The following is a 25,896-nucleotide window of genomic DNA, read 5'->3' on the forward strand; positions in this document are numbered from 1 at the left end:
ATCGATGTTGGGTTCAGGGGCTCAAAATACACATACATATTGACAAAACAAAAAAAATACTGCCCATAAATGTGCCTTAGCCCCTGAACCAAGGATATTGATTTTCTTGGGTTTAAAGACTGACGACAAGAGATACAAAAAAAACACATTTCGTAGATATACCACCATGACTGACTTTGGTACCCAGAACAACGGGAATAATTGTAACGATGGGTACAATGTGAAATTGGGTTTACAGCAGCCTGTATACTAGCTTATGCTATTTAGCAAACATGACTATTAGAAGTACAGTCATTGGCATGCTGATCAGGTCAAGGGATATCTAGTCAAAGCTCTTTGAATGAAGACTAGAAGCCTCTGCCTGCAGGTGTCTGTAGACAAAGCTGCTAAGCAGGTTTTTATGAGGAGGAGATGAGGGCATCAGAGTGCTGGGCTACAGTTCACAGACTTTGTTGCTGACATTCCATGCACAAGAGGTCAAAAGATACAAGAGGATGATAGATCTCCTCAGGCAACAACAGACTTCCAGAGGTCCCTTATATGTTTCACAGGCTTCTGGAGGGAAAGTGAGGACATGTTCCCAAACCAATATTCAGAAGTAACCGCTTTCTATACAGTATACTTACTCGCCACTTTATACAGTGTATTGTATATCATTTACACGCTACTGGTCGCTACAACTATATAAACTCTAAAACGAACAATGGTTCTGAAAGGTTTGTAGGGTTGGAAAGAAGTTTGTTTATTGTACAGAAGTATTTACTACTGAGGTGTTCCTTAAACTCTCCAACATTTCAAGTAGATCAATAAAGGGGCCTAGCTGGCATACCCCTAAAGTGACAGAACTAGGAGTAGCACTAGCTACACAAGAACAAAAATGCTGACTGGTATACTTCTGTGTGATTGGTCAACAGCAACTGTAATACCGCTACACAAAAATGGCAGAGGAGAAGAAAATGATTAGAAACCTGCAAGTCTCAAATCAATTCATTGAATTACTTAAATTGAACGATCAAACATTTACAGTTAAATTAGAACAGTCAAGACAGCATAGATGGCTGCTGGAAGATCATGTCAAAAAGATCTAGTTGGTTTCTTTTCACTGAGTAAATAAAGTGACATTGCAGGGTAGATCAGTGGATATAGCTTATTCAGATTTCAGCAAAGCACTTGATATGGCATGCCGCAATACATGAATTCAGAAACATGAAATCCTTGGACTGGTCTCAAAATATAGCAGAATTAATAAAGTAATTGGCTAAAAAATGTTTTAGTCTATGTTGTAAGCTCAGGTAAAAGGTCCGACATGTGGTACCGTTTTCTAACTACATGTACCATTCTTATATAAAAGTAAAGCACTCAGGAAGGCAATATTAATAACTAGAGTATTTCCAGGAAACGGATACCGATCAGTCTGCCTCCTCAATGTGTAACATGAGATGGAACAAGAAGATTCAGTGGTCCATGGGATAGTCTCCCTGCACTGTATTGGGAACTACATAGGATAAAAACGACTAACTACCCCCAACCCTTATTAAAAAATAAATTACATAGTTCCCTCATTCACCAAATAGAATTGCACAGAAAGGTGGACAGTCATTTATGATACACTATATAACATAAGAGATTGTTTTTCTAGTACAGTTGTTAAATATAGAACAAGGGAAATGGTCAGCAACAAACAGAACACTTTCAAAACCCAGGCCTATTCTCTACTCCAGTACAAACTGATAAACACCCTGTCTGCAGCCATGTTTCCTATATCAAGCCTCTACCCTGACAGAGGAAAAGGAAGCAGCAGCCTCCACCTTCTGGTATTCAGATTTAATAACAATAGGTAAAGTGCTACTGACCTTCATGGGAGTGAGAGAACCAGATCTGGGAGGCACCAGCCCCATGCGGTCCCCTGTAGGTGTTTTCGGAAGGGGAGGAGGATGCGGCCGCTGGGTGCGCTGATGCTGCTGCAGAGCCCAGGCTGCTGCTCAGAAAACTTCCCATGAAAGATGGTGAGGAGTTCGCCATCAAACCGGTGCTGGCTGCAAGAGAGACAAAAAAAGGGCTTGTGACTTTGATTGATTAATCGGCAAGTACTGGAGAGTAATAGAAACAGAAAGTCCCAGTAGAGCAATGTAAATATACATGATCTTGACTGATAATAGACCACACAACACATTGCGGAATACCATTAGCACCGGAGAATGTACCTACAGAAACATCAAACTGGTTATAATTACTAAGTGTCCCTTTCTGAGATATATTGTTAACAAGATCACCTAGGGCAGGGGCCCTCAAACTATTTTGCTCTGGGACCCCATCAGACAATAAAAATAATGACAGGACCCCGGCAAGTTCCTGCAGAAGGTCATCACATCACATGCGTAGTCAGCAGACAGCACATACATGGCAGCATTGTGGAGGCACAGAGTGATGGGAGGAGTCTGATATACCATAACATCACATGTGTAGTCAGCAGACAGCACATACATGGCAGCATTGTGGAGGCACAGAGTGATGGGAGGAGTCTGATATACCATAACATCACATCACATGTGTAGTCAGCAGACAGCACATACATGGCAGCATTATGAAGGCACAGAGTGATGGGAGGAGTCTGATATACCATAACATCACATCACATGTGTAGTCAGCAGACAGCACATACATGGCAGCATTATGGAGGCACAGAGTGATGGGAGGAGTCTGATATACCATAACATCACATCACATGTGTAGTCAGCAGACAGCACATACATGGCAGCATTATGGAGGCACAGAGTGATGGGAGGAGTCTGATATACCATAACATCACATGTGTAGTCAGCAGACAGCACATACATGGCAGCATTATGGAGGCACAGAGTGATGGGAGGAGTCTAATATAACAGACAATTCCACAGATTATTCAGACTCCTTGAATCACTGACTGAGATTAGAAAAGTCATCAGCCTGATGGTCAGCAACATGGAGTCGCAACCCCATGCGGAGAAGGTCAGGACCCACAGTTTGAGAACCGCTGACCTAGTGTGTATGGGGCTTTACGTGTTATGGGTTGACTATTTAGGTTGACATGCATTGGGTTTGGAAGGTCAACAGTCAAAAAGGTGAACGTGTGTTTTTAATTTTTTTGTCCTGAATGTCAACATAGTCGACATGGACCCTGTCTAATGCTGGGTACACACCAAAACTATTTGGATTGGATGCAAATCGTGCGATCTGATTTGCATATGATCCAATCCCAATCCCATCCGTATTCAGATGAATGGATCTAATACAGGTAGGACCGGAATCGGATCCAATCAAACGATTTTGACCCAATCTGCATCCAATCGGTCTGACTTGGATCTGCATCCAATCGGTCTGACTTGGATCCAGATTGATGGAATTGTGCCCAAATTGTTTTGGTGTGTATCCAGCATAAGTGTACAGCTGCACTCATCATGCTTCGGGCACGGCACACTATTATATTCTGCCACCATGCCATAGTGGATGGTAGGGTATGAAATACCGCCTGTCAGCAGAGGTCTGCTCAAAGAAAAAAAAACATGACTTAGACTGTTGACCTAATGCTTGTGTCAACCTTCCAACCCTGTCAACCTTAGCCACATCGTATTAAGTAACAGCAACAGAAAATGGACACAATAGCGTAACACAGGAGTTGGAAAGAACCTGAATAGACCATAATTTATGAATGTCATGTGCAATAGCTGCACAGGGTGTGTACTGTATCATTGGATGATCAGTTCCCTTCACTCCCAGCCTTCGGGGCACTATAAAAATCTCACATCTTGTAGGAGGCCTCCCCAGCTCTCATGACTTCCCCTCTTTTCCACCAGCTGCTTAAGTCACCTGACAGAGAGAATCCCAGATGTGCGATTCCCAGCTAGGCATCATGAACATCTATCCAGATTAGACTTCCTTTACACAATCCTGCACCATGATTATATTTATATGGAAACCTGTGTAACATTCCAGATGGTGTGGAACTACAAGTCCCAGCATTCAATTGCAGAGGTAATCAAATGATCCTTCCCTCTACTACAGACTATAAAGTCTCCTATACTCATGGATAATTCCCATCTGGTAGTCTAAATACATTCCCTGTTCCTAGGTGTGTCACTCAACAGATGAAACCTGTACAATGTGTTCTCTATTATTGTATGCCAGCTTTGCTTAGTGAGCAGTGAACATTTTCCCATAGTTATGACTGTTTGTGACCAACCTTTAACTAACAGTACCTCAGTGTTTTTAAATACATTTGTCATATTGTTCCCAGTTGTATCCGTGCAGTGCCAGTTCACAGACAGCTGTGAGAAAAGAATGGAGTCTGTGCAGCACAGACCTAAGGGACCAGTGCAGTACTCACACAGTATCTGCTCGCTGGCCTTTCCAGAAACGTTCCCAACAAAAACTATGCCGAGCGGAAGAATCATCAGACCCACATCCCAAGCCACGCCCATGGCACTTGAGAGGGGATTTCCAATCCGTGTCAGTCATCCATAGAGCATTTGAACTACTTTTAGAATCTCTGCAATTAACATGCATGCACAACTGTTCTGGGAAACATAAATTAGTTATAATCCCAACCTAAAGCTCTAGAACGTGCAGAGGGGAAAAAGATCACAATGGACAGTATAGGTGTATCAAAAGGACAGCCTTTTAGCTTGATCTATCAACACAGCTCAGGGGTGCAAATCTGCACTAACACCACAGCGACCAGTTACTGTAATCCTACATTATTACGCCTAACACCCACTAGCAGGTGTATTCTTTGTACTAATATAGGCTCAAATGTATCAGTGCCGTGACAGGTCATCTGTGTTCTAAGCTGGCTCTGTCCATTTACTGCAAGTTACACAATGGAAGCAAATGGATCGGGTTTTAGAACAATGTTTGTAAATAACTGACAGAACACATTCGAACAAACGTGAATGGATGCCACATATACTGTAGCAGAAGATTCAAATGACAATTACAGCAATATATATATATATATATATATATATATATATATATATATATATATATATATATATATATATATATATATATATATTTTTTTTTTTTTTATTAGAAGCCTACAGTTAGCCAAAAGTATTCACCAACGGTTAATTCCAATGTGGGCTGCAATGCCTCACTACCTCTGCTAGCGGAATACGACAAAGTAAACACAGGATTTTAAAATGAATATGCCTTTACCACCTCTGCTGGTAGGCGGTTTCATAACAAAGTTGGTGGAATCAATAGCTCCGAAGCTTTATAAAGCCCCTGATGTTATAAAGGTAATTTAGCAAACTACAACGGTTAAGCTCTGAGGCTTGCAATTAGAGTTGCAAGCAGAGGACGAAACACCATACCGCCTCATTACTTACCCCAGAAGTACATGATCCACAAGATCCTAATACTCGTCTTGTGCTGTTTATCACATGGACCATACAGGGCTAATAAGAGTTTGATGAAGAGGAAGCAGAGGGAGAAACAGGACCTGCCAGGCCAGCAGCAGCCGTTTACAGAAGAAAATAGCAAAGGAAACAGTTACACGGACCATAAAAAAGAGAAACTTTTATTGTGAGATCATATGGCAAGTATCTCTCATGGGAGCGCAGTCCTGGAAACACGGACACAGTAACCCCATGACGGCTGGATGGAGCATCGTAACGCATTGTCTCATAATATTTAATTGCTCTGCAATGCTCTTCTGACTGCTTTGGCAGTAAGGGGTTTATCCAATATGCAGCCTACAATTGCAAAATTACAGCCCCCCCCCCCCCCCCAGACCGCCACCCCCTTCCGATTCCCCCTTGTGCAGCATGTGTTGCTAAACGTAGGAGCGCAGAAAAGAAAAACACACAGAAAGCAATTTGCCTCTGATAGAAAACAGGTCTGGGCTGCTGGTGATGGGAGGGAAGATATAAGGAGGGGGGTCCTCCCACACTACCAAACTGCTTGTGCCTGGATGCTTTGGAAGTGAGTGTCCCAAGTGCGGTTTTTGAGTAGGGAAAAAGGGAAAATGTTTCTATTTAACCCCATAAAAACTATGCTAAAATATTCATTAAATTAGCTCAGTATCATATTATACTCTAAGGACACATAGCCTAGTTCTAACAAGCACAGTACATGGCGTCTGCTGGTGCAAGCAAGGGATGCTCTTCATGCTTCAAAGACCACTCTAGAGTGTGGAAGAAAATGTTATTGCCTTTAAGACCTGGTGGATGGGACACAATGGAGAACTCTATAAACAAGGGGGCACCCAGTAAAATAAAAATGGTGGTGGTGTTTCTCCGTTTTAAAAGCATCATTACCTCTCAGCTACTGCCCAGCCTTCCTGTTCTCTAGAACATAATGTGCTTCTTCTCTACTGGCAGAGACCTGGTCAGATTTCTGTTTGGGTGTCTGCAAATTAAAAATGAGCAGCACCATGTGTAGAGCAGGTGTGGAAAAGAAATGCAGGAGACATGTTCTTTTTTTTCTGCTGTGTTAACTATTGGCATCAGAATGAGAGGTTCTGAATTTCTGATTCAGTTCCAGGTATAGGCCAGGATAATAATTAGCATGGCGAAAGTATTTGTTTCAGCGCATCAGAAGATCCGTTTAGTAACTTATGACAAATCTCAAGGTTTGATGTAATGTAAATGGACTATATATTTTTAGTGGTATATCCTATGAATTCAAGATATTTACCTGGTAAAATCCACTTCAAAATGATAAAAAGTTAAGTTTTATGATTACTGCCTCCACTGCATGAAGGGAATTGGGAAGTAGCACTCTGAGGTCCAGTCATCATGGCACGGCTAGATGATTACTGGTGCACAACTGTTTTGAGAATAAGCGGATGGGACTACAGGTCCTAGGTCAGGAAAGAAAACCTCTCTATTAAATGCACTGTCCGCATCATGTCATCTCACAGCTGTATATAGCAAAGCTGCATCACCCATTTGAAAGACTGAACCCATCTTGGATGAAAGTGATAACAGTCTAGTATGGTTTAAAGAAGTTTAACTAAAGGAATGGCAATAATATGAACAGCTGACCACAAGCCAAGTACTGAACACAGAGCCAACTGCATGATACAAGAGAAGCCATATGTAGTAGGCTTTAACATTGTCTGTTTTAGAACAATACCTTATACATTCTCAATTTAGGAACTGCTATAAAAACAAGGGGGGAAAAGTAGACGCAGTAGGCTTTAATAAAGTAGGTTGTAAGCAGGAGTGGAAGGAGAGGCAGCAGTCATCAGCTGATGAAATTGGTTGCAGAGAGTGTGGAGGAAGAGAATGACAAATGTACAGGGGAAAGGGTTAAGTGAGGGCTTTATCGGCTAGTGTGAGGTGTTTAACCCCTTCAGTGGCAGTTCCAGAAAATTTCCGGCCCAAGCTGCGGTGCCGCAGTGGGCAGTCCCAGAAAATTTTCGGCATGCCACAAATCTACAGGTGGTCTCTGCACGTTACATCTGCCCCACCTGCAGTGAACATGGTTTTGCCCATTTTCCAAACAAATTTGTAATGTGATCAGATCTGAATAAAGGCCAATGTGTGGTTTAACCCCTTCAGTGGTGGGTTTTTTTTTTGGGAGCGCTCCCCACTGGGCGAGTTTTTTGGGGGGAGCGCTCCCTTTAAAAAAAAAACACCACTACCCCCTGGGTCCGGGCAGCGCCGCTGAACTGTCAATCAGCGGCTGCCAGGACCTGCGCCCCCCCCCCATTGCATCACTGTCCCCGGCAGCCGGCTTGTCATAAGCCGGCGCCAGGGACTTCTATTGAAAACCCGGAGGGGAGGGGGGAGGAGGAGGCGACGCCGCAGAGGGGAGGGAGCCGGGCAGCGCGACGCTGCCTGAGATCAGAGTGAACTCAGCAGCGCTGCCCGACTCCAAACAGTGGCAATACCGAGAATTTTCCGGGCTTGCCAGACTGGGCACTGAGGCACAGCCCGGAAAATTCTCGGGATTGCCACTAAAGGGGTTAAGGAGAGATCGCTTAGAAAATGGCTAAGAATCGCTGTGTGTAGGAACCATTAGACCTGTAAGTTTCAAAGGTGCTCATACACCAGTGTTATTTGGGCACTTTTCATCTGATACTGATGGTTTAGTCAGACAAATCAGTTCAAAAGTGTAAAATTACAAAAAAACAGAATATGCTGCGCTATATAAGAAACTGTAAATAAATATCACATGTGTCGCCTCAGATTCCGATCCAATTCCCGTGTGTATCAGATTGGAGCCAGAGAAGGCAAAACTGCAGTATAGAATTATATGAGCCCGCAGGCCTTGCTGGGATTGCATACGATACATTGTATGCAATAGGACTGCCTTAAATTTGTTGTATGTCATTCTGTCGCCTGGCAAGCTGCCAGGAAGTTCAAGGAGGAGTGAGACGTCTCCCCTTGGAGAAGTCGCATAGTGTATGGGGCCTTAAGAAGTTCTGGGATATCCGGTAGGTAATAGTAGAGTGCTAGTGGTTAGATGAGTGAGGGGGAGGAGTATAGGAGAGTACTACAGTTTAATACTTAAAAATGTCTCATCTAGAATACTGTACCCAGTTCTCCAGAAGCATATATCACATAGATCACATTTAGAGAGAATACTAGAGGGCAACATATGTACAGTTTGGAGCAGAGAAGGGAAAGGGATGGACATAAGACTTCCAAATAAACCAAGTGTTTTGACAAGGTACAGGAGGTAGTCATTATTTAAAGGAAGATAAGAATTATAACTTTAAGACGCCTTCAAACTGGAGTGATGTAGGTTCAGGGGAAATTTGGGAGCAAACTAATTCACAGAAAGGGTGGTGGATAAGTGGAATAGCATCCATTTAGAAGAGGTAGAGGCTTAGACAGTAGAGCACTGAGATATCCATGGGATAGGCAATATGCATATTCTTGCAAAGAACTATGGATCAAAAATTGTTGAGATTAAACCTAAAAAAAAAAAAAAAAAAATGAAACTATATGGGCTTAGTGGCAAACCATGAGTGGCAACAGAAAGAGCGGTCAGAAGTAGGAAGACAACCTGGAGAGGGCAGTGTCACCCAGACCAAAGGAGTGAAGGATTAGCAGGAGAAAAGTGTGGCCCAGTGTCAAAAGTACTAGAGTAGTGTCCCTTGGCTTTGGCAAACACAAAGGTCATTGCTGACTTTAGTAAGGGTAGTTACTATAGAGTGGAGAAAACAAAAACTGAAGTGTGTCAAGCAGGGAGCAGGAGAGAGAAAAGTGATCAAAAATCCACTCAAGAATCTTTGAGACGAAGGGGAAGAGCGTTGGAACCGGTAATTAGAGATTGTTAGGGTTAAATTACGTATTAAAAAGAACTGCAGTGACACTAAAATACAAAAAAAAAAAAAAATTAATGACTGATGAGAGAAAGATTGAAAAGATGGGTAAGATGGGAACAGGCAATAGGAGAGACGGTAGGGAACAAAACAAACAGCAGAGGTAGAAGGATTGGAGGAAAAGATAAAGGGCCATGATTTCGCTTACAGGAAGTAGGGAAAAGGAAGTCATAGTTAGCAACCTGGAAGGATAAGATGGCAAGTAGCTGGAGCCGAAATGAGAGGGTGGGTTAAGAAGGGCCTATAAGGGGTGATGTCCTGAAGAATGGATTTACTTTTAGATGCAAAGTTGGTGGTAAGGTGAAAGGCCATTTACTGCATACCAACCAAGCAGACATGTGCCCCCAGATGTCAAAAACATCCCATCTTAAAGGACAATTAATATCACTCAATACAATTGGGAAGTATAATCACAAAATCAACTTTGCAGGTTTTCAGTTTTGTGCTGTATATACTAGATACTACTGTAGAATGAATCTTCCTATAAATAAATATTTACAAAGTTTTGGGGTATTTTTTTTTTGGGGGGGGGGGGGGGGGGGTTGGCCATTTGACAAAACTTACATCTACATTTATATCACAATCAAATTCTCAGAAAGGAAATTGAAATAAAAAATTCTCAGAAAACATTATAGAAAAAAAATAAATTGTAAATCTCACTTTTGGTCCTGTGTCAACTTATGGCATATATATATATATATATATATATATATATATATATATATATATATATATATATATATATATATATATATATATATATATATATATATATATATATATATATATATATATATATAGTAACAAATACATGCTATGGAGGACAATACAGTATTCAGCATATTGGAATTTTACAATCAAAAACTATGGAATGTTTGACTCTTAGGACAAATTCCTCTCCGTGTTTCTTACATTTACACTGTCCCCATTCCCCTCCTCCCACATGGGTTTCTGCATAGTCTACAACTGGTGTCATGGCCTCCACTGTTTTTGTATGATGCTTATCTGGCTGGGCACTGTGCCTGACCACATCACGCACTCACAAACTGAGCACTTCTCGTGTCATGTACACAAACAGTACTTCTACTGATAGGCGGCGGCACGGTTAGGGCGATGCGCATACAGGATACTTCTGGTGTCATGCATACGGTGGACAATCAACCACATTACAAGTGACCATGTGCTTCACAGATTCTAATCACATTTTGTGCTAGTGTTACTCTGGAAGATGCAAGTATGGATGAGCTTATTTCTGTTTCTTCAACTAGTTAGAAGAAAGAATTATAGGAATAAAAAGGAAAACAAATTAAAAAACGTATTTAAGTGTTACAGCCTGGATAGAATTAAATAATGTATTAGCAATGTCAGTGATCCATCTGGACTTTGGTCCACGTATTTGTCTAAAATGTGTGCCAAGAACTTCACTTATAGCCCTTTCACACCAGAAATGCAGAGACCAACCCAGGTATACACACATACACACACACACACACACACACACACAATAGACCAGGGGTAGCCAACTCCAGTCCTCGAGAGCTACCAACAGTTCATGGTTTCCAGCTCACCTCCTTGGTTCACAGGTGCACTCATTACTGATAACACATTTTAAAAGATCCACAGGTGGAGCTAAATTCTTCACCTGTGAGGAGACCTGGAAAATATTAAATGTTGGTAGCTCTTGAGGAATAGAGTTGGCTACCTTTGCTATAGACCATGGGTCCTCAAACTGCGGCCCTCCAGATGTTGTGAAAGTACATATCCCAGCATGCCTTGTCACAGTTTTTCTCTAAGGGAATGTTAAATCTGTGGCAAGGCATGCTGGGATTTATAGTTTCACAACATCTGGAGGGCCGAAGTTTGAGGACCCATGCTATAGACAATACCCCGTATTGTGCTAAATTCAGTGTTCTTTATGGGCAGCTCAATACCACTTCCTCCCTGTTGTAAGGAATCGCAAAGTAAAATGTAAAGGTAATAGTGGTTTGGCGCCTATAACCAGGTCACAATTAAGTGGCTCTAATAACAGTCACACAGTTATATGATCACACAGATAAAAATGGCATTTATTCAAAATCCGCAATTTGGTACATCAATTTGGTACATCCGCAATTAAAATGGTACATCAATATTAAAAAAGTTTCATAGTTTCAGGGTCACATACATTACACTTTATGTGATATTATTTTACACATACAGAAATACCAACTATCTAGAATGATATATGACAGTTGCAACGTAATAAGTAGAACTGTGACAACCATGTGACCAGCTCCCCCCCAAAGCTTAGGCACAGGGGAGGACATCACATTTGCTTTCAGTTACAGGGAGAAGCCTGAGGATTCTGGGACTAATCCCTTCTAGGAGAAGCTGTGAAGGAAGCAGGGAACCACGGGGCTCGTCTGCGGGTTCCTGAGAAGAAAGCTGAAACTTTGGATCCCACACCCAGCACTAAACACCCCCCTTGCTGCATAGAAGGACCAGTCCCAGAGGCTCTCCTCCAGCCTGAACGTTCGATCAGTTTCCCAGGCTCATTCGCACAGTTCACACACACATCTCTCTGCCCCTTCACACGACCTGCTCCCCCTGCACAACTGGCTTTTGCCAGATACAATCCAAGGATCCTGCAGTTATTGCAGATTACAGTCTATATTAATATCACACTAGGTCACAAATCAAATCCAGGCTGGTTGGCTGCGCATACATGCTTACGGAGAATGCAGAAATCAGTCATAACCTCAGCTACATAAACGTTTAACATACCCATGTTAGATTAGCCCACAAATAAAGGGTACAGGTTTCTTTGTTTTCTATACATGGAAACCCGGGACAAACACCTCATAAAAGGCAGCAAATACAGAATTAAAAACGTGAAGCATTTGAGAGCAAAAATAAATAAAGCAAGTCCTTAAGGTGCCCATACACGGAGCAAATGTTTTATGTAGATCGCATTGCATCTAGTATTATTTACTGACAGTTTCTTATATAGCGCACACATTACGCAGCGCTTTACAGAGAATATTTTTCAACATTCACATCAGTCCTCGTCCCAGTGGAGCTTACAATCTATATTCCCTACCACATGTACACACGCACACAGACATTCAAGGGTTAATTTGTTGGAAGCCAATTAACCTACCTGTATATTTTTGGATTGTGTGAGGAAACCAGAGTACCCGTCATTTGTGGGAGAGAGATAGACTGCACAAGTTGCTAATGTGGTTGAATACATTATTCACCCAATGGTCTGAATGAAAGTCGTCATTTTACAGTTTTTCTAGAATTTAAACTTTATTCGGCCGTATAACTTTGAATGGATAGAGTTTGTTTTCCGATGCGTGCATTGCAGCAGTGCATGCATGGATACAAAATATTATATAGTGCTAAATTAGAAGGATTCAGTTTTGCACGTCATTGCTGATGTCAGCACCCACCCCCCTTTTCAAGAATAAATGTATTTTATTTACAGTTTCTTAAATAATGCAACATATTCCATTGCACTTTACAATAGGAGACTGTGATACAACAAACTGGGTATTCAGACAGTCAAAAGGTAGGAGGGCCCTGCTTGCTAGCTTATAATCTATAGGGAAATAAGCATTGGCACACAAGGATAGGTATTCTGTATTGCATAAAGTGTACCAGAACACAAAATATTCCTGGTGTGCTGCATGGTATGGTATGGTGACCCAGCAGTTTGCCAGGGATCAGGACAGAAAATGGGAAAAAGAAAGAGTGAATGTGTGTGTACTGTTCAGTGGGGATGTGATTAGATAGGAACGGTATATGAAGGTTAAGTGGTTGGTTCTAGAATTTGATACGCTTGCCTGTAGAGGTGAGTTTTCAGGGAACGCTTGTAGGTTTGGAGAATGGAGGATTGTAGGAGAGCATTCCACAGAGTGGGTGCAGCCCGAAGAAAGTCCTGCAATCGGGAATGGGAGCGAGTAGTGAGTGTGGATGAGAGACGCAGATCTTGTGAAGAACAAAGGTCGAGTTGGAAGATATTTTGAGAGAAGAGATGTATGTTGGTGTAGTTTGGTTTATGGCCTTGTGTATAAATGAAAGTATTTTGTACTGAATATGGTAGAATACATGTAACCAATGAAGTGACTGAAAGTAGCTTTGCAGACGATGAACATCTGACTAGGAAGATTAGCCTCGCAAGGAAGACACCTAGGCAGTTCACTTGAGTGGTAGTAGTGATTGTCAATTTCCCAACAGCAATAGAAATATCTGGTTGGTAACTACTATTTATTGGTGGAAAGTATAAACTAACTTATCTACGAATGGAGGAAACATCATTTGATGGTCAGCGACCATGCTAGCGAGGAAACTATCACACTGACATTGGGGCTCAGATAACATCCTCTGCAATGGACCTCATAAGTAGATTTCATGGAAAAATCTGTAACCCAACTCTTCCCTCCCCTGACCAGTTCAGTGCTGGCTCCTAGCTAGAGGGCTAAAGCACTGACTATTACAATTGGACAACTGGATGATATCTGCATGGGTGAGAAACTATGCCTACTGAAGAGGTCAAACATAGCAAAGGCTTTCCGCTCAGTTGTGTGGATGCAGCATATTACGATTGTTATCCTGAATACTGTATATGACTTGACATGCAAATAACAAAGGCTTTACGAGTAATACCTTGGGCATTGGTGCCTATGCAATCTATAAATTGGTGAACTGAAGCCTTATAATTGAGCACTATTAATGTCAAGATGGTGGGATTACTCTGATTAATGTATTAATATACATTACTACTATTTTATTTTAACTTAAAAAAAACTGTTTATTAGTAAAAATCAATATTTTGTATTTGACCTTGCATTATATAAGCATTGTTATTTATGCAAGTGACCAGTTTACTTGTCAGGAGCAAAATATCTTTTGAGACTGAAGAACATTTTAAAATATTTGATTGCAAATCCCACCGTGTGTATACAACTTAAGAATTAATTTGGTGCAAAAGCATTCTATTCAATCCATATTTGATCCCATTTTAATCAGGATCGAATCGCACTGCACCATGTACACATTCGATTGAGACTATATATTCTTGCCTGCACAGCCTATTTGTCAAACCGATTTTTGGTGATGCGCATCGGGATCGAATCAAAAGCTTTTGAATCAATTTTGCTTATATAAAAAGCAAAATATAATTGAAAAATACACTACATCGAACTCTGTGTACACCCTATTATTATTACCTTTGGCACTAGCCTGACCTGCTGGTCTGTACGCAAGCACTTGGGAACGAAAATATATTAAGGAATTTACATCTAAACGACAACTTGTTTGAAAAGCACGGATTTCATCCATTCTTAGCTCACACCAAAGCGATACAGCTGGTTAACCAAGTGCTCTTAATAATTATTTGGCAATGTATCTATTGCAGTACCTACCTTTTAAAGTGTCTCAAAACACACATGGGAATAGCGGTTGCACATTTGTACCCATAATAGGGAGAAAAATCTAACAAAGACTAAAAAGGGCGGTGGGCGGGTGTGTCAGATTCACTGGGGAAGGCCTATCCCAAATAGAAGGAATCTCATTATTATTAATAGTAAAAACACAGTGGGTCCTATTAACTGCTTGCTCTCTGGCCATGGCTGATAAAACACACATGAATGCATGTCCTGCCAGAACAGTGTGTGCGGAAAACAAAACCAACTGTATTCTATAACACAATGTGTATTATAACGATAGGGCTGCTAGAGGAGGTTCCAGTGCTCTGGAATACATTTAAAAAAGAGGAATCAAAAGCGGTGACAGTATTTTCAGATAACACTGTTGCCATGTATAGGGCGCCCAAGGCAACTTTTACTAATGAGGATTCACAGACTGAAACGTCTTTAAAACAGCCAGGTTGCTACCCTGGTCTAAAATGCATTACATGCAAGAACGTGGTAGTGTGCAAATCCTTCCAGCATCCGCATGACAAACCTACGTTCTCCATATGACCACGATTAGTACAGCACTATGTACCAGAAAAGCTGTTCAACCGGTTGCTAGATGTTTCTTTGAGGCCGATCACATGCTAAGTGATCTGAAGCCTCATAGACCATGTCCCTCTCCCTATTAGAGGAGGTGATTGGGACATGAGGATCTGATGATTAGAAGCCAAATGGATTCACCAACTGAAAACTGTTCATCCACATGGACTGAGAGATTTAATTAATCTTTTTCAAAAATCTAGTCTTTATAAGGCCCATAGTTGTTCCAAACACAGTTCTCTGCTAGTATAAATTAAAGCTGGCATAACAGGCAACAGAATGATCCTTTGCATGTTCTGATGTAGCTGCACTCCAGTGTTTCATTTAATTAAGTTACACACTTTAGTTCATATATGCCTAGAAGTAATTAACATGATCGCATAGTATTCACATGAATATGCACCATTCTCATTACATAACTTTGTGAGGTGAGCCCTTGCCAGTATGTTCGGCAGCCAGGGATACCATCGAGAGATGCTGGAGGTTGCCATAGCAATGTACTCGCTTAGACTACGTCAGCAGCGGGGGACAGTGCTTCCTGGACCAGACACTGCGCCTGAGCTGCCGGGCGTACCAGGAGGGGCTACTATAAATGCCCGTTGCAGACAGTTATGACAATTTTCCCCGGTTCTTGATAAAAATGCTTTGAGGGCATGGACACAACGGCATCCACTTTCACCTATATTTGTCTTCATGCAATATATTTTTGAAAAATTCAATGGATTGTTACACTGCTATTTAAGTTTTGTACCATGAAAACACAAGCTTCCACTTCATTATATCAATACAGGGCATGAAAGCACACAAGAAATGGGAGGTATTTATATAGATTAAAAATGTTCTAAGCTTCAGTGGGCCTGAATCACATTTATTTCAGCAAAGAGTCATTGTGCACCAGCCTGTCTCTAATGGGAGCCACTTAGTCACATATATGGGTTACACTACACTTACATACAATGTTGGCAAATATAAATTTATGAGAAAAAAACATATGTAATCAGAATTTTGGCTATATAATTTTGTGCGCATCAAGATGCCAACGCTGTACTTCCTATAGTGTTGCTATGATTGCCTGTAATGCTGTGGAGTCATATGAATGAGTTTTGTGCCAGATAATAATGAATGAGTGAGCTGTCATTACACAGACATTCTTGACTATCCCGTCAGCCGGAGATTCCCTAAACTCTCCACTGAGTCACCTATGCTGTTAACACTATCCATGCAGTCAAATGCAAAATGTGAGGATTAGGTCCATCCAAAATAACTGCAGTATGAAAGGGTGTACTACTCCAGTACCACCAATAGTAGACAGAATTATATGTAGGAAGGTAAGGGTAGGAGAAAGGTGTTTGTCTGTGTGTGTTGGGGGGGGGGGGGGACACAGAATTTGATTGTATACACTAGGTTTCCCATGACAATCACAAAATAAATGAAAAAAAGCCCAATGCATTAATGGTAATAAAATAGAACCATTAATACGGATTTTGTTTTCTCTTTGCGATGCTATTTATTCATTTAAAGCTCTACTTGAGCTGGGAATTGCAATCTTAAATCAGTTGGTAACACTCTCCGCTTCACAAATTCATCTCCCTAAGTGGGGGCTGCTGGATCATTTCTGCCCTTCACGGTTAATGCGAACAAGGCAGCCTAAAAAGTAATGGGTCAGGAAGGCACGTACAGCTATGAGCTGGCAGTGCCAGGCTGCAACTTGCCTCATAAAAAACCATGGCAGAAAAACTCGATGCTTATAACATCAGCACTGTTTATTGCACAAGGAATGTAAGTCAGGGAGCAAAGTGAAGCAACCGCAGCACAGCATTCCTTATTCCCATTAACAGGCTATTATAGATGGAATATTACTCCATCAACCTTTATTTAGGAAGACCCGATATGCTCTGTAGTGGCTGAGGGGCTCCACCATTACACCAAATCTATACTTTGTATCGGTACTTGGTGACGGGTAACATTTTTTTGCCGATGCATATAACTAGTTTGAGAACATGAATAAAAATATTAAATCATGGGACCAGAAACGTGCTTACAATGGAGTAGAGGAGAATGGACCATAAAACAATGACCCAGATAACGTAATAGCCAAGGAAATGGGTACCAAATACCTGGAATGTCTGCAGTGTTCTCCCCCGTATTTCATTTTCTACCGGTACAACTACCCAAATGGCTGTAGGAAGCTGCACCACAGTCCAGCACTCAACCACTCCAGCTGGAAAGCAACCGCTTTGCACACGTTTGAGAATCTAAAAACTGAACTCAGCACACCCCCATTCTTTAGTCCAGGCATGTCCAACGTTGGCCATCCAGATGTTTTGAAACTACACATCCCAGCATGCTTTGCAATAGTTTTAGCATTCTCTAATAGCAAAACTGTGGCAATGCATGCTGGGATGTGTAGTTTCATAACATCTGGAGGGCCAACGTTGGACATGCCTGCTTTAGTCGGAGCATGCCTCAAAAAGATTGCATAAGCCGCAGCTATTGGGGGGGGGGGGGGGAAGGAAAAACACAGATAATCGCAGGCTTTTTTGGGACTGTGGTGGTGAAAACACATGGTTTCACTGAACTTGAGTGTTTTCACATGAAAAAATAATATTCTAATGAATACACAGTAAAATATTGGTGAAACATTGGAAAACGATTGCAACAAACTCTAGTTTTTCGCTCTTCATGGTTTCATTGCATTTAATTAAATACCTCCAATAATCGTATTTGGATTGTTTGTAGATATATAAAAAACAAAACTTGCTATTTATTTTTACCCATATTCATTATTACCATGCTTTCATATGAAGACAGAGAGCTGCTCAACTATCCCCAGAACAAATTGAGCTACTTGCCATCACTTGCTTAATGCAAAAATATTTTTGCAGAAATTTCATTATCAGAAAATCTACACCAGTAGACTTACATTACCAAAGTCTCTAAAAAGTTAAAAAAAAGGAGGCCTCACCTTTCTCCCAAATGCCTGTGAATCTGGTTTTTCTTCATTTTTGCATAATCACTTCATTCATTTTTTTGTCAAGCAACAGCCCAAAACTAAAAATCAAAGCATTCTCTACAATAAGTCACAATTATATATTTAAAGATAACATACCATCTAATCACACACTGCCTCTTAGCAGTAGCACACAATGGTCACAATCATCTTTCAAGTACCCATATATGCATACAGTTGGGATTGAAAGTTTGGGCACCCCATGCAAAAATTCATTTTAAAGTGCAAAAAATAAAACAAGAAAAGATGGAAAAACCTCCACAAGGCATCAAATTACAGATTGGACATTCTCATAACATGTCAAACAAAGTTTGATTTTATTTCCATCATTTACACTTTCAAAATAACAGAAAACAAAAAATGGCATCTTCAAAAGTTTGGGCACACTGCAGAGTTTATAGCATGCACAGTCCCCTTTGGACAGCCGAGACCTGGCAGTGTCATGGATTGTTCTCAATCATCGTCTGGAAAGTCCAGGTGATGTCAATCTCAAAGGCCAGACTCATCTGACCTTGCCCCAACAATCAGCACCATGAAATCCTCTAAGTAGTTGTGTAGAACACGGAAACTGAGAATAGCTGATTCTCACAAAGTAGGAGAAGGCTATAAGAAGATAGCAAAGTGTTATCAGATGCCCATATCCTCTGTTTGGAATGTAATTAAGAAATGGCAGTCATCAGGAACAGTGGAAGTTAATGCAAGATCTGGAAGACCAAGAAAAATATCAGACTGAAGTCAAATACCACGTTTGACTGCACGATCCCTCCAGGAAGATCTGGCAGACACTGGAGTTGTGGTACACTATTCCACTATAAAAGAGATACTTGTACAAATATGGTCTTCATGGAAGAGTCATCAGAAGAAAACCTCTTCTATGTCCTCACCACAAAAATCAGCGTTTGAAGTTTGCAAATGAACATATAGACAAGCCTGATACATTTTGGAATCAAGTTCTGTGGACCGATGAGGTTAAAATAACTTTTTGGCCGGAATTAGCAAAGGTACGTTTGGAGAAAGAAGGGCACATAATTTAATGAAAAGAACCTCTGTCCAACAAGCATGGAGGTGGATGAATCATGTTTTTGGGGTTGTATTGCAGCCAGTGGCCCAGGGAACATTTCACAAGTAGAAGGAAAAATGGATTCAATAAGATTCCAGCAAATTTTGGATACTAACTTGATGCCATCTGTGAAAAAGCTGAAGTTAAAGAGAGGTTGGCTTCTACAAATGGATAATGATCCTAAACACACCTCAAAATCCATGGTGGGTTACATCAAGAGGGGTAAACTGAAGGTCTTGCCATGGCCTTCACAATCTCCTGACCTCAACATCATTGAAAATCTATGGATAGACCTTAAAAGAACAGTGCGCCACAGACAGCCCAGGAATCTCAAAGAACTGGAAGACTTTTATAAGGAAAAATGGGCGAAGATACCTCAAACAAGAATTGAAAGACTCTTGGCTGGCTACAAAAGGCGTTTACAAGCTGTGATACCTGCCAAAGGGGGCAGTACAAGGTATTAACTCTTCAGGGTGCCCAAACTTTTGCAGACGCCATTTTTTTTCCCGGTTACTTTGAAAGTCTAAATGATGGAAATAAAATCAAACTTTTGACATGGTATAAGAATGTCTAATCTGTAATTTGATGCCATTTGGAAGTTTTTCTATCTTTCCTTGGCTTCTTTTTGCACATTAAAATAATTTTTTGCCTGGGGTTCCCAAACTTTCAATCCCCACTGTAACAGAACAGTTTTCTGCTTCTCTTTATTCAAGAAAAGTTTTGTTTTTAATGTATATATTTAATAATGCAAAATAAAAATAAGACCAGGATGCACCATTAAATTACAGTGAGATTATAAATAAACACAAATGATAGGAAAACATTATTATAGTATCAAATTATGTTTTACCCTATCATTCATTAGTCTATTCAGGGAACGTAGCCATTAGGTCCACAATAACAATGTGGACATCGAGCACAACAGCAGAGGGATTGCTGTATATATCATCAGGGACTCCACTATTATTTCATGGAGTTTGCTGCATACAGGAAGAGTAGGGAAGTATGTATTCCAAAAACCTTTTTGCATTGACCATTTAGTGAATGCCAGCAATCTAGAGGAAGTGATCTCCGTAATTATTAAAAAAAAACACACACACACACCAATATGCATTTGCAATCCACACACTGACTGGCATAGCCAGGCAGACATTATCTAGACTTAGAAAACATTTTAATGGACTAGTTGAAAAAGCAGCCAATCATTTAAAACATATGTAATGATGTCAGAGATTATCAATAAAATTTACACACTGTCATATTTCAATTAGTTATTTCTACAACTAAGCAGTTACTAGAAATTGATCACCTGTTTAAAATGACTTTAGAAAAGGTATGCAAACTGGAGAGCTTTCAAGACTCAGCAGACTTTCACATTTGACCCATTCTTACAGAGTAACTATAGGAGAGAACAGAATCATGGATAGTGCATCATGCAGGATCACATCTACAGGACTAGGGTGATCTCAGTCTTCATAGGTTGCATTACCAAGCCTTTAATTGCAAGCAAGGCTGTGTTGTGTTGGTAATTTTAATGGTCGGGTCTACACAAGAGTGTTATGGAGCACTGAATATTTATTTATTTATTATCAGTTTCTTATATAGCGCAGCAGTTGCGCTTTACAAAAGGAGACAATATGGAGGATCAATTGCTAGAATCAGCATTTATGGTCAGGAAGCAAGTCAGGCTAATATTTGTTGAAGTTGCTGGATTACAGGTGGTCTTCCCAACTCGATTCTCCAAGTACCGGCAACAGACCATGTTCTGTGGATTTATTTAGTCATGCAGCTGTGAGTTAATCTATGTTGCTGGGTAATTATCCCACCTGCTTTCCCAAGCTGAAATCCTCAAAACATGATCTGTTGGGAAACCGTAATGCTGGGTACACACCTACATATTTATCGGTTCAATTTATCTGGTGGGAACAAAAATCTGGCAATGTATGGGAGCATAGGAGACTGAACCATTTGCTCCCAAATGCTGTAAACAGACAATAGTAATTCAGATAAAATGGTTCAAGTAATTTTTATCCATTTTCTAGTCTTAGGGAGCACTTGATCGATTGTCATTTTCTCACATACATTTCCACATTTTTGTTCCCACCAGACAGATTGTACAGATAAATCTGTAGGCTTGTGTGTACCAGTTTAAGGGCCTCCATACACTAATCAGATTTTGCCAGATTCTGCAAAATCAGCCCAAATTGGACCTCATCTGACCCGATGCACGGTTGCGTGTGCATCGGGTCAAACCTACTGCAGGTTCAATCTGTCAGATCGGACCCATCAGCGGCACATCGAGTGTGCTTTTTAGCACATACTTACTATACATACTGTATAGGTGATCTAGACACCAGGAAGTTCAAAGACTTCGCAATAATGATCATGGCAGGACTGGCCACTTATTGCCGCAGTTATTCTAATCAGCATGCCACTAACTACTAAAGAAGCAAGCAGACATGCAAACAAAACTAGGGCAGCGATGCCCCAACCACTGCAGGGCACTTAAGTTGGAAAAAGGACGGTACTCGTGCCTAAAAAGCCCGCGAGTACTGGTATCCTCCAGCTTCGCAACACCCTGATTAGAATAGCTCTAAAGCGGTGTCAGCACATATCGCTCACAATATGATCGACCATATTGCCAATGATTTCATGTGCTGTGGGAGATAAATTGCCTGGGGAGCGCTCCGTCGCTGGTTGCAGGAGCATGCTCCTCAGATTATGGCTAAAAATTGCTGGTGCACAATCCACTGTGCACCAGAGACCAGCGATTTCTAGTCAAAATGAGGTAAAGACAGAATAGCTTGCAATTTTCAGCCAAAATAATAAAAAAAAAAACTATACACTGAGCAATATATTGCTGAGCAATTTTAATCCAAAATTGCTCAGCGACCAAATCGCACCGTGTGTACACAGCTTTAGAGCTCCCTCCCAGCGCTGCACACTGTATTGAATTAACCCCATGGTCTAAAAAGAAACCACTAGATCAGTTTATTAACATAAGTAGAATCAATGGTCTTCAAACAAATGATGGAAAAAAAAGTCAACACCCGTAAGAAAATGAATGCAATAGGCCAGAATTTACAAACAAGAATTGAAAAGCAGAATAGAAGACTAAATATGAGGCTTCTCTTAGTACCAAAGGGCTGCAAGCATTCCCTCCACACGTAGTAAAGAACAAATACTGGAATGAGCCAAGCTCTCCCTGACCCCTTCCCTCTGCCTACTGTCCTCTGTCCCTCTAAATCTCCTTCACATCAGCACTGGGTCTCCTCCAATCTGCTGTTCTTCAGTCATAAATCAATTTGTCCAATAAAAGTAGCCTGACATGCTGAAATATCGGCTAAACATCCACTCAATCTGTTTATGCTAATGGAATAAATCTATCTGCCCTTTCTAAACATTGATTATATTTCTTAATATATTGCAAATAAATTCAGGGGTGGCATGCAAAGTTGGGGGAGCGAGAGAGAGCAGATATTTTTTGGAGGATTCAAAAGTTAGCAGCTAGAAATAACAGGTCTACAGTATAGGACAAGAACTGTAAACCAGTAGACAGTACAAAGTTTTAAATTGACATAATTATAGAAAATTCATACCCATGTGTTATACCACACAAAATAAAGAGTTAACTTGTATAAATTCCTAAATCAGCACTACGGGGACTCCGTGATGTTTAGAAGAACCGCCTCTGCTGCATGCTCACATGAGGAGGTGGTGTTCCCTGGGCACACGATGGAGTGACCATACATTGATGTGTGTACTGTATGCATCTTGGGCCTGGTCTCATCTGGCTCCTGTCTGCCCCTCCCCTGCAGCTATAACATTGGCTGATTAGACAAGGACACAACTAACTCCTCCTCTGCTAAAGGAAGCACCATGCTTCAGACTGATCCGTGCACACATGGGGTGCATATTATCATATGACAGGGGGAACCCCGCCATAGTAGCTGTAAACCTATCTGTACCATTACCTCTTGGCAAGGTTTTCTGTCTGAGCTCAACTACAGCCTGCACTACCATTTGCAGGTCTGGGAATTAAAGTGTGCAGTGTAAAAAGTATCATAAACAACATAGTGGGCTGTATCCTCTTATCAAAACACAATTCATTATACAATGCTAAAGTTAAAAACATTCATTTTTAATTTGGACACTGGAATGGTGTCAAATGGTAAAAATGTATTTTTACAAAATGTAATATTTAAAAACACCAACAACCCCAGTTAGGCCATAACAGGAACCTTTGACTCCCCAACACGAGGCCATACGTGCAAGTGCAGTGGTCTATTACACAGCAGTACAACCATCTCATACGCTAGTAAGCACTACAACATAAAAATGGGGCGCACATACAGAGTTGTGCTAGGCGCGATTTGAGCCATACAATGTGTGCTATGCAATCTGGACTGCACACACTGTGGGATTTGAACCACAAGTGGGAGCGCACATTGCATGGCAAGCCAAATACACACGTGCGATAGGAACTTAATATAATCAAACCGCATGCACTAATCGCACCATGTGTGGGCCCTATTGGTCTATATCGGTCACTTAAATAGTATAATTTAATAATGTAAAAATGCCTGGCATAAAACGTAAGGGCGCTGCATACAATTGTAAATACTAGGTAAAAATATCATGTCACCCACCCCCCACTCAGTACATGCATCATTGACTATACAGTATCAACATTGAGTTGCATGTACATATGATGGGGGAGGGGGGCACTGGGGTCATTGATGTGTGAGTTTGGATCGTAGACATTTAGCACACATACTAGACATTTTGCACTAATATCTATCTAAATATATTGCCCAGTGTGTACTCTGCACTAGGGATTCCTCATATATGAACAGAATAGGTAAATAACAGTAGGGCAGTGATGGCTAACCTTGACACTCCAGCTGTTGAACTACACATCCCAGCATGCCCTGCATCAGTTTTAGGGCCTTATTTTGGTTCATTCTTTCTGACAAAATCCTTCTTAGATGGACAAAACCATGTGCACTGCAGGGGGGGGCAGATGTAACATGTGCAGAGAGAATTAGATTTGGGTGAGTAATTTTGTTTCTGTGCAGGGAAAATACTGACTGCTTTATTTTTACACTGCAATATAGATCTCACTTTGAAGTAAAACCCCACCCAAATCTAATTCTCTCTGCACAAGTAACACCTGCCCCACCTGCAGTGCACATGGTTTTGCCCATCTAAGAAGGATTTTGTATGGCCAAATAGTAGAACTGTAGCAGGGCATGCTGGGATGTGAAGTTCAAGAATAGCTGGAGTATCAAGATTAGCCATCACTGCAGTAGGGGCAAATGGATTTCGGCTTGCACCCGTCCTGGGGTTTGAACAGAAATCATTCAAAACTAAGGCGGTGATATGCCCTAGAACCATGGGGCACTTGTTGAAATATGCTGGTAGCCACGACTAAGCATCCGCAAGTACCAGCATTCTTCGATTTAGCAGCACGCTCAATTGAATAGCTCTGGCATCTCTCTCCTGGCACTATTCATATCTTCCCCATCTGTTTTGGAAAAGCTTTAGTATGTTCCTTTAGGCGCCACACCTAAGGAAAACCATCCATCCAATGCCCATATACCCACCTCTGCAAATCTTTAAGAGTGTCAACCCGCCATCACAATGGTAGTAGGCTGCTGACCACATGACCTGCAACACCTATACTCAGATCTGGCACCAGGTCAGAGCAATCCACAAAATGGTCAGTAAATATTAACACTGTATAGAGGTTTTGAAAGGATGAATAAAAGTGTATAACATTACATAACTACATCAATTTAAGTACATTCATTTAAAACAAACAAAAAAGTAAAGTAATATTACTATAATGGTATTCACATCCATCGCTGTACTAACAGAATTGCATTAGGACAGATAACCCCAAACTTAGCAATTGCACTGGCTCCCCCTACTGTCATAAGAACGTAAACTAAGAAATTAACTGCCGGATGAGTTCTATTTACAAACACACGACATCAATGCCTGTATAAATACATGATTATGCTCGGGGTGAGGTCACTTTGCCAAGATACTTATTTTGAAAATGATCTAGAAAAAAAAAATAGCATCGAAGTCTCAAATGCGGCCCACAAATATACTGTACACTGCAAGTTATATTCCATGCACCAAAACTGAGCTTTGTTTTGCAGACCACACACACACACACACACACACACACACACACACACACACACACACACACACACACACACACACACACACACACCTCTTCTTTGCCAAGACATTGGATTTGGCCATGACACCGGGAAGAATGCTGTCTGTATGTAAAGGTCAGGTGAAGCATGGAGAACTGCCAGCAATGATAGCTCAGCTGAATATGACAGTGGAATTAGAGATCACTGTAGGCTTAAAAAGGGTTGTGAGTTTCCTGGCTAAAATGTATGGAACAATGCCAGAATCTCAGACTCTCATACACATGGCAACACTTTCAAACTAATTAACTGTTCATTCACAACTTTTGTTTTTG

The 25,896-nt window shown here is 41.0% G+C and overlaps 1 protein-coding gene across 7 annotated transcripts in view; it reads right to left on the reverse strand.

The window, feature by feature from the left end:
- Positions 1–25,896, reverse strand: part of BAHCC1 (BAH domain and coiled-coil containing 1) — a 110,580-nt gene that overhangs the window by 53,165 nt on the left and 31,519 nt on the right. For all 7 annotated transcript variants that reach the window (XM_083148800.1, XM_083148799.1, XM_083148804.1 and 4 more), the window contains one exon: positions 1,854–2,036. In XM_083148800.1, the coding sequence (XP_083004926.1) occupies positions 1,854–2,036 (183 nt within the window). The remainder of the gene's footprint in view (positions 1–1,853; positions 2,037–25,896) is intronic.

Source organism: Crinia signifera, chromosome 6 (assembly GCF_055691185.1).
Source record: "Crinia signifera chromosome 6, ASM5569118v1, whole genome shotgun sequence".
In the NCBI taxonomy this organism is placed as follows: Eukaryota; Metazoa; Chordata; class Amphibia; order Anura; family Myobatrachidae; genus Crinia; species Crinia signifera.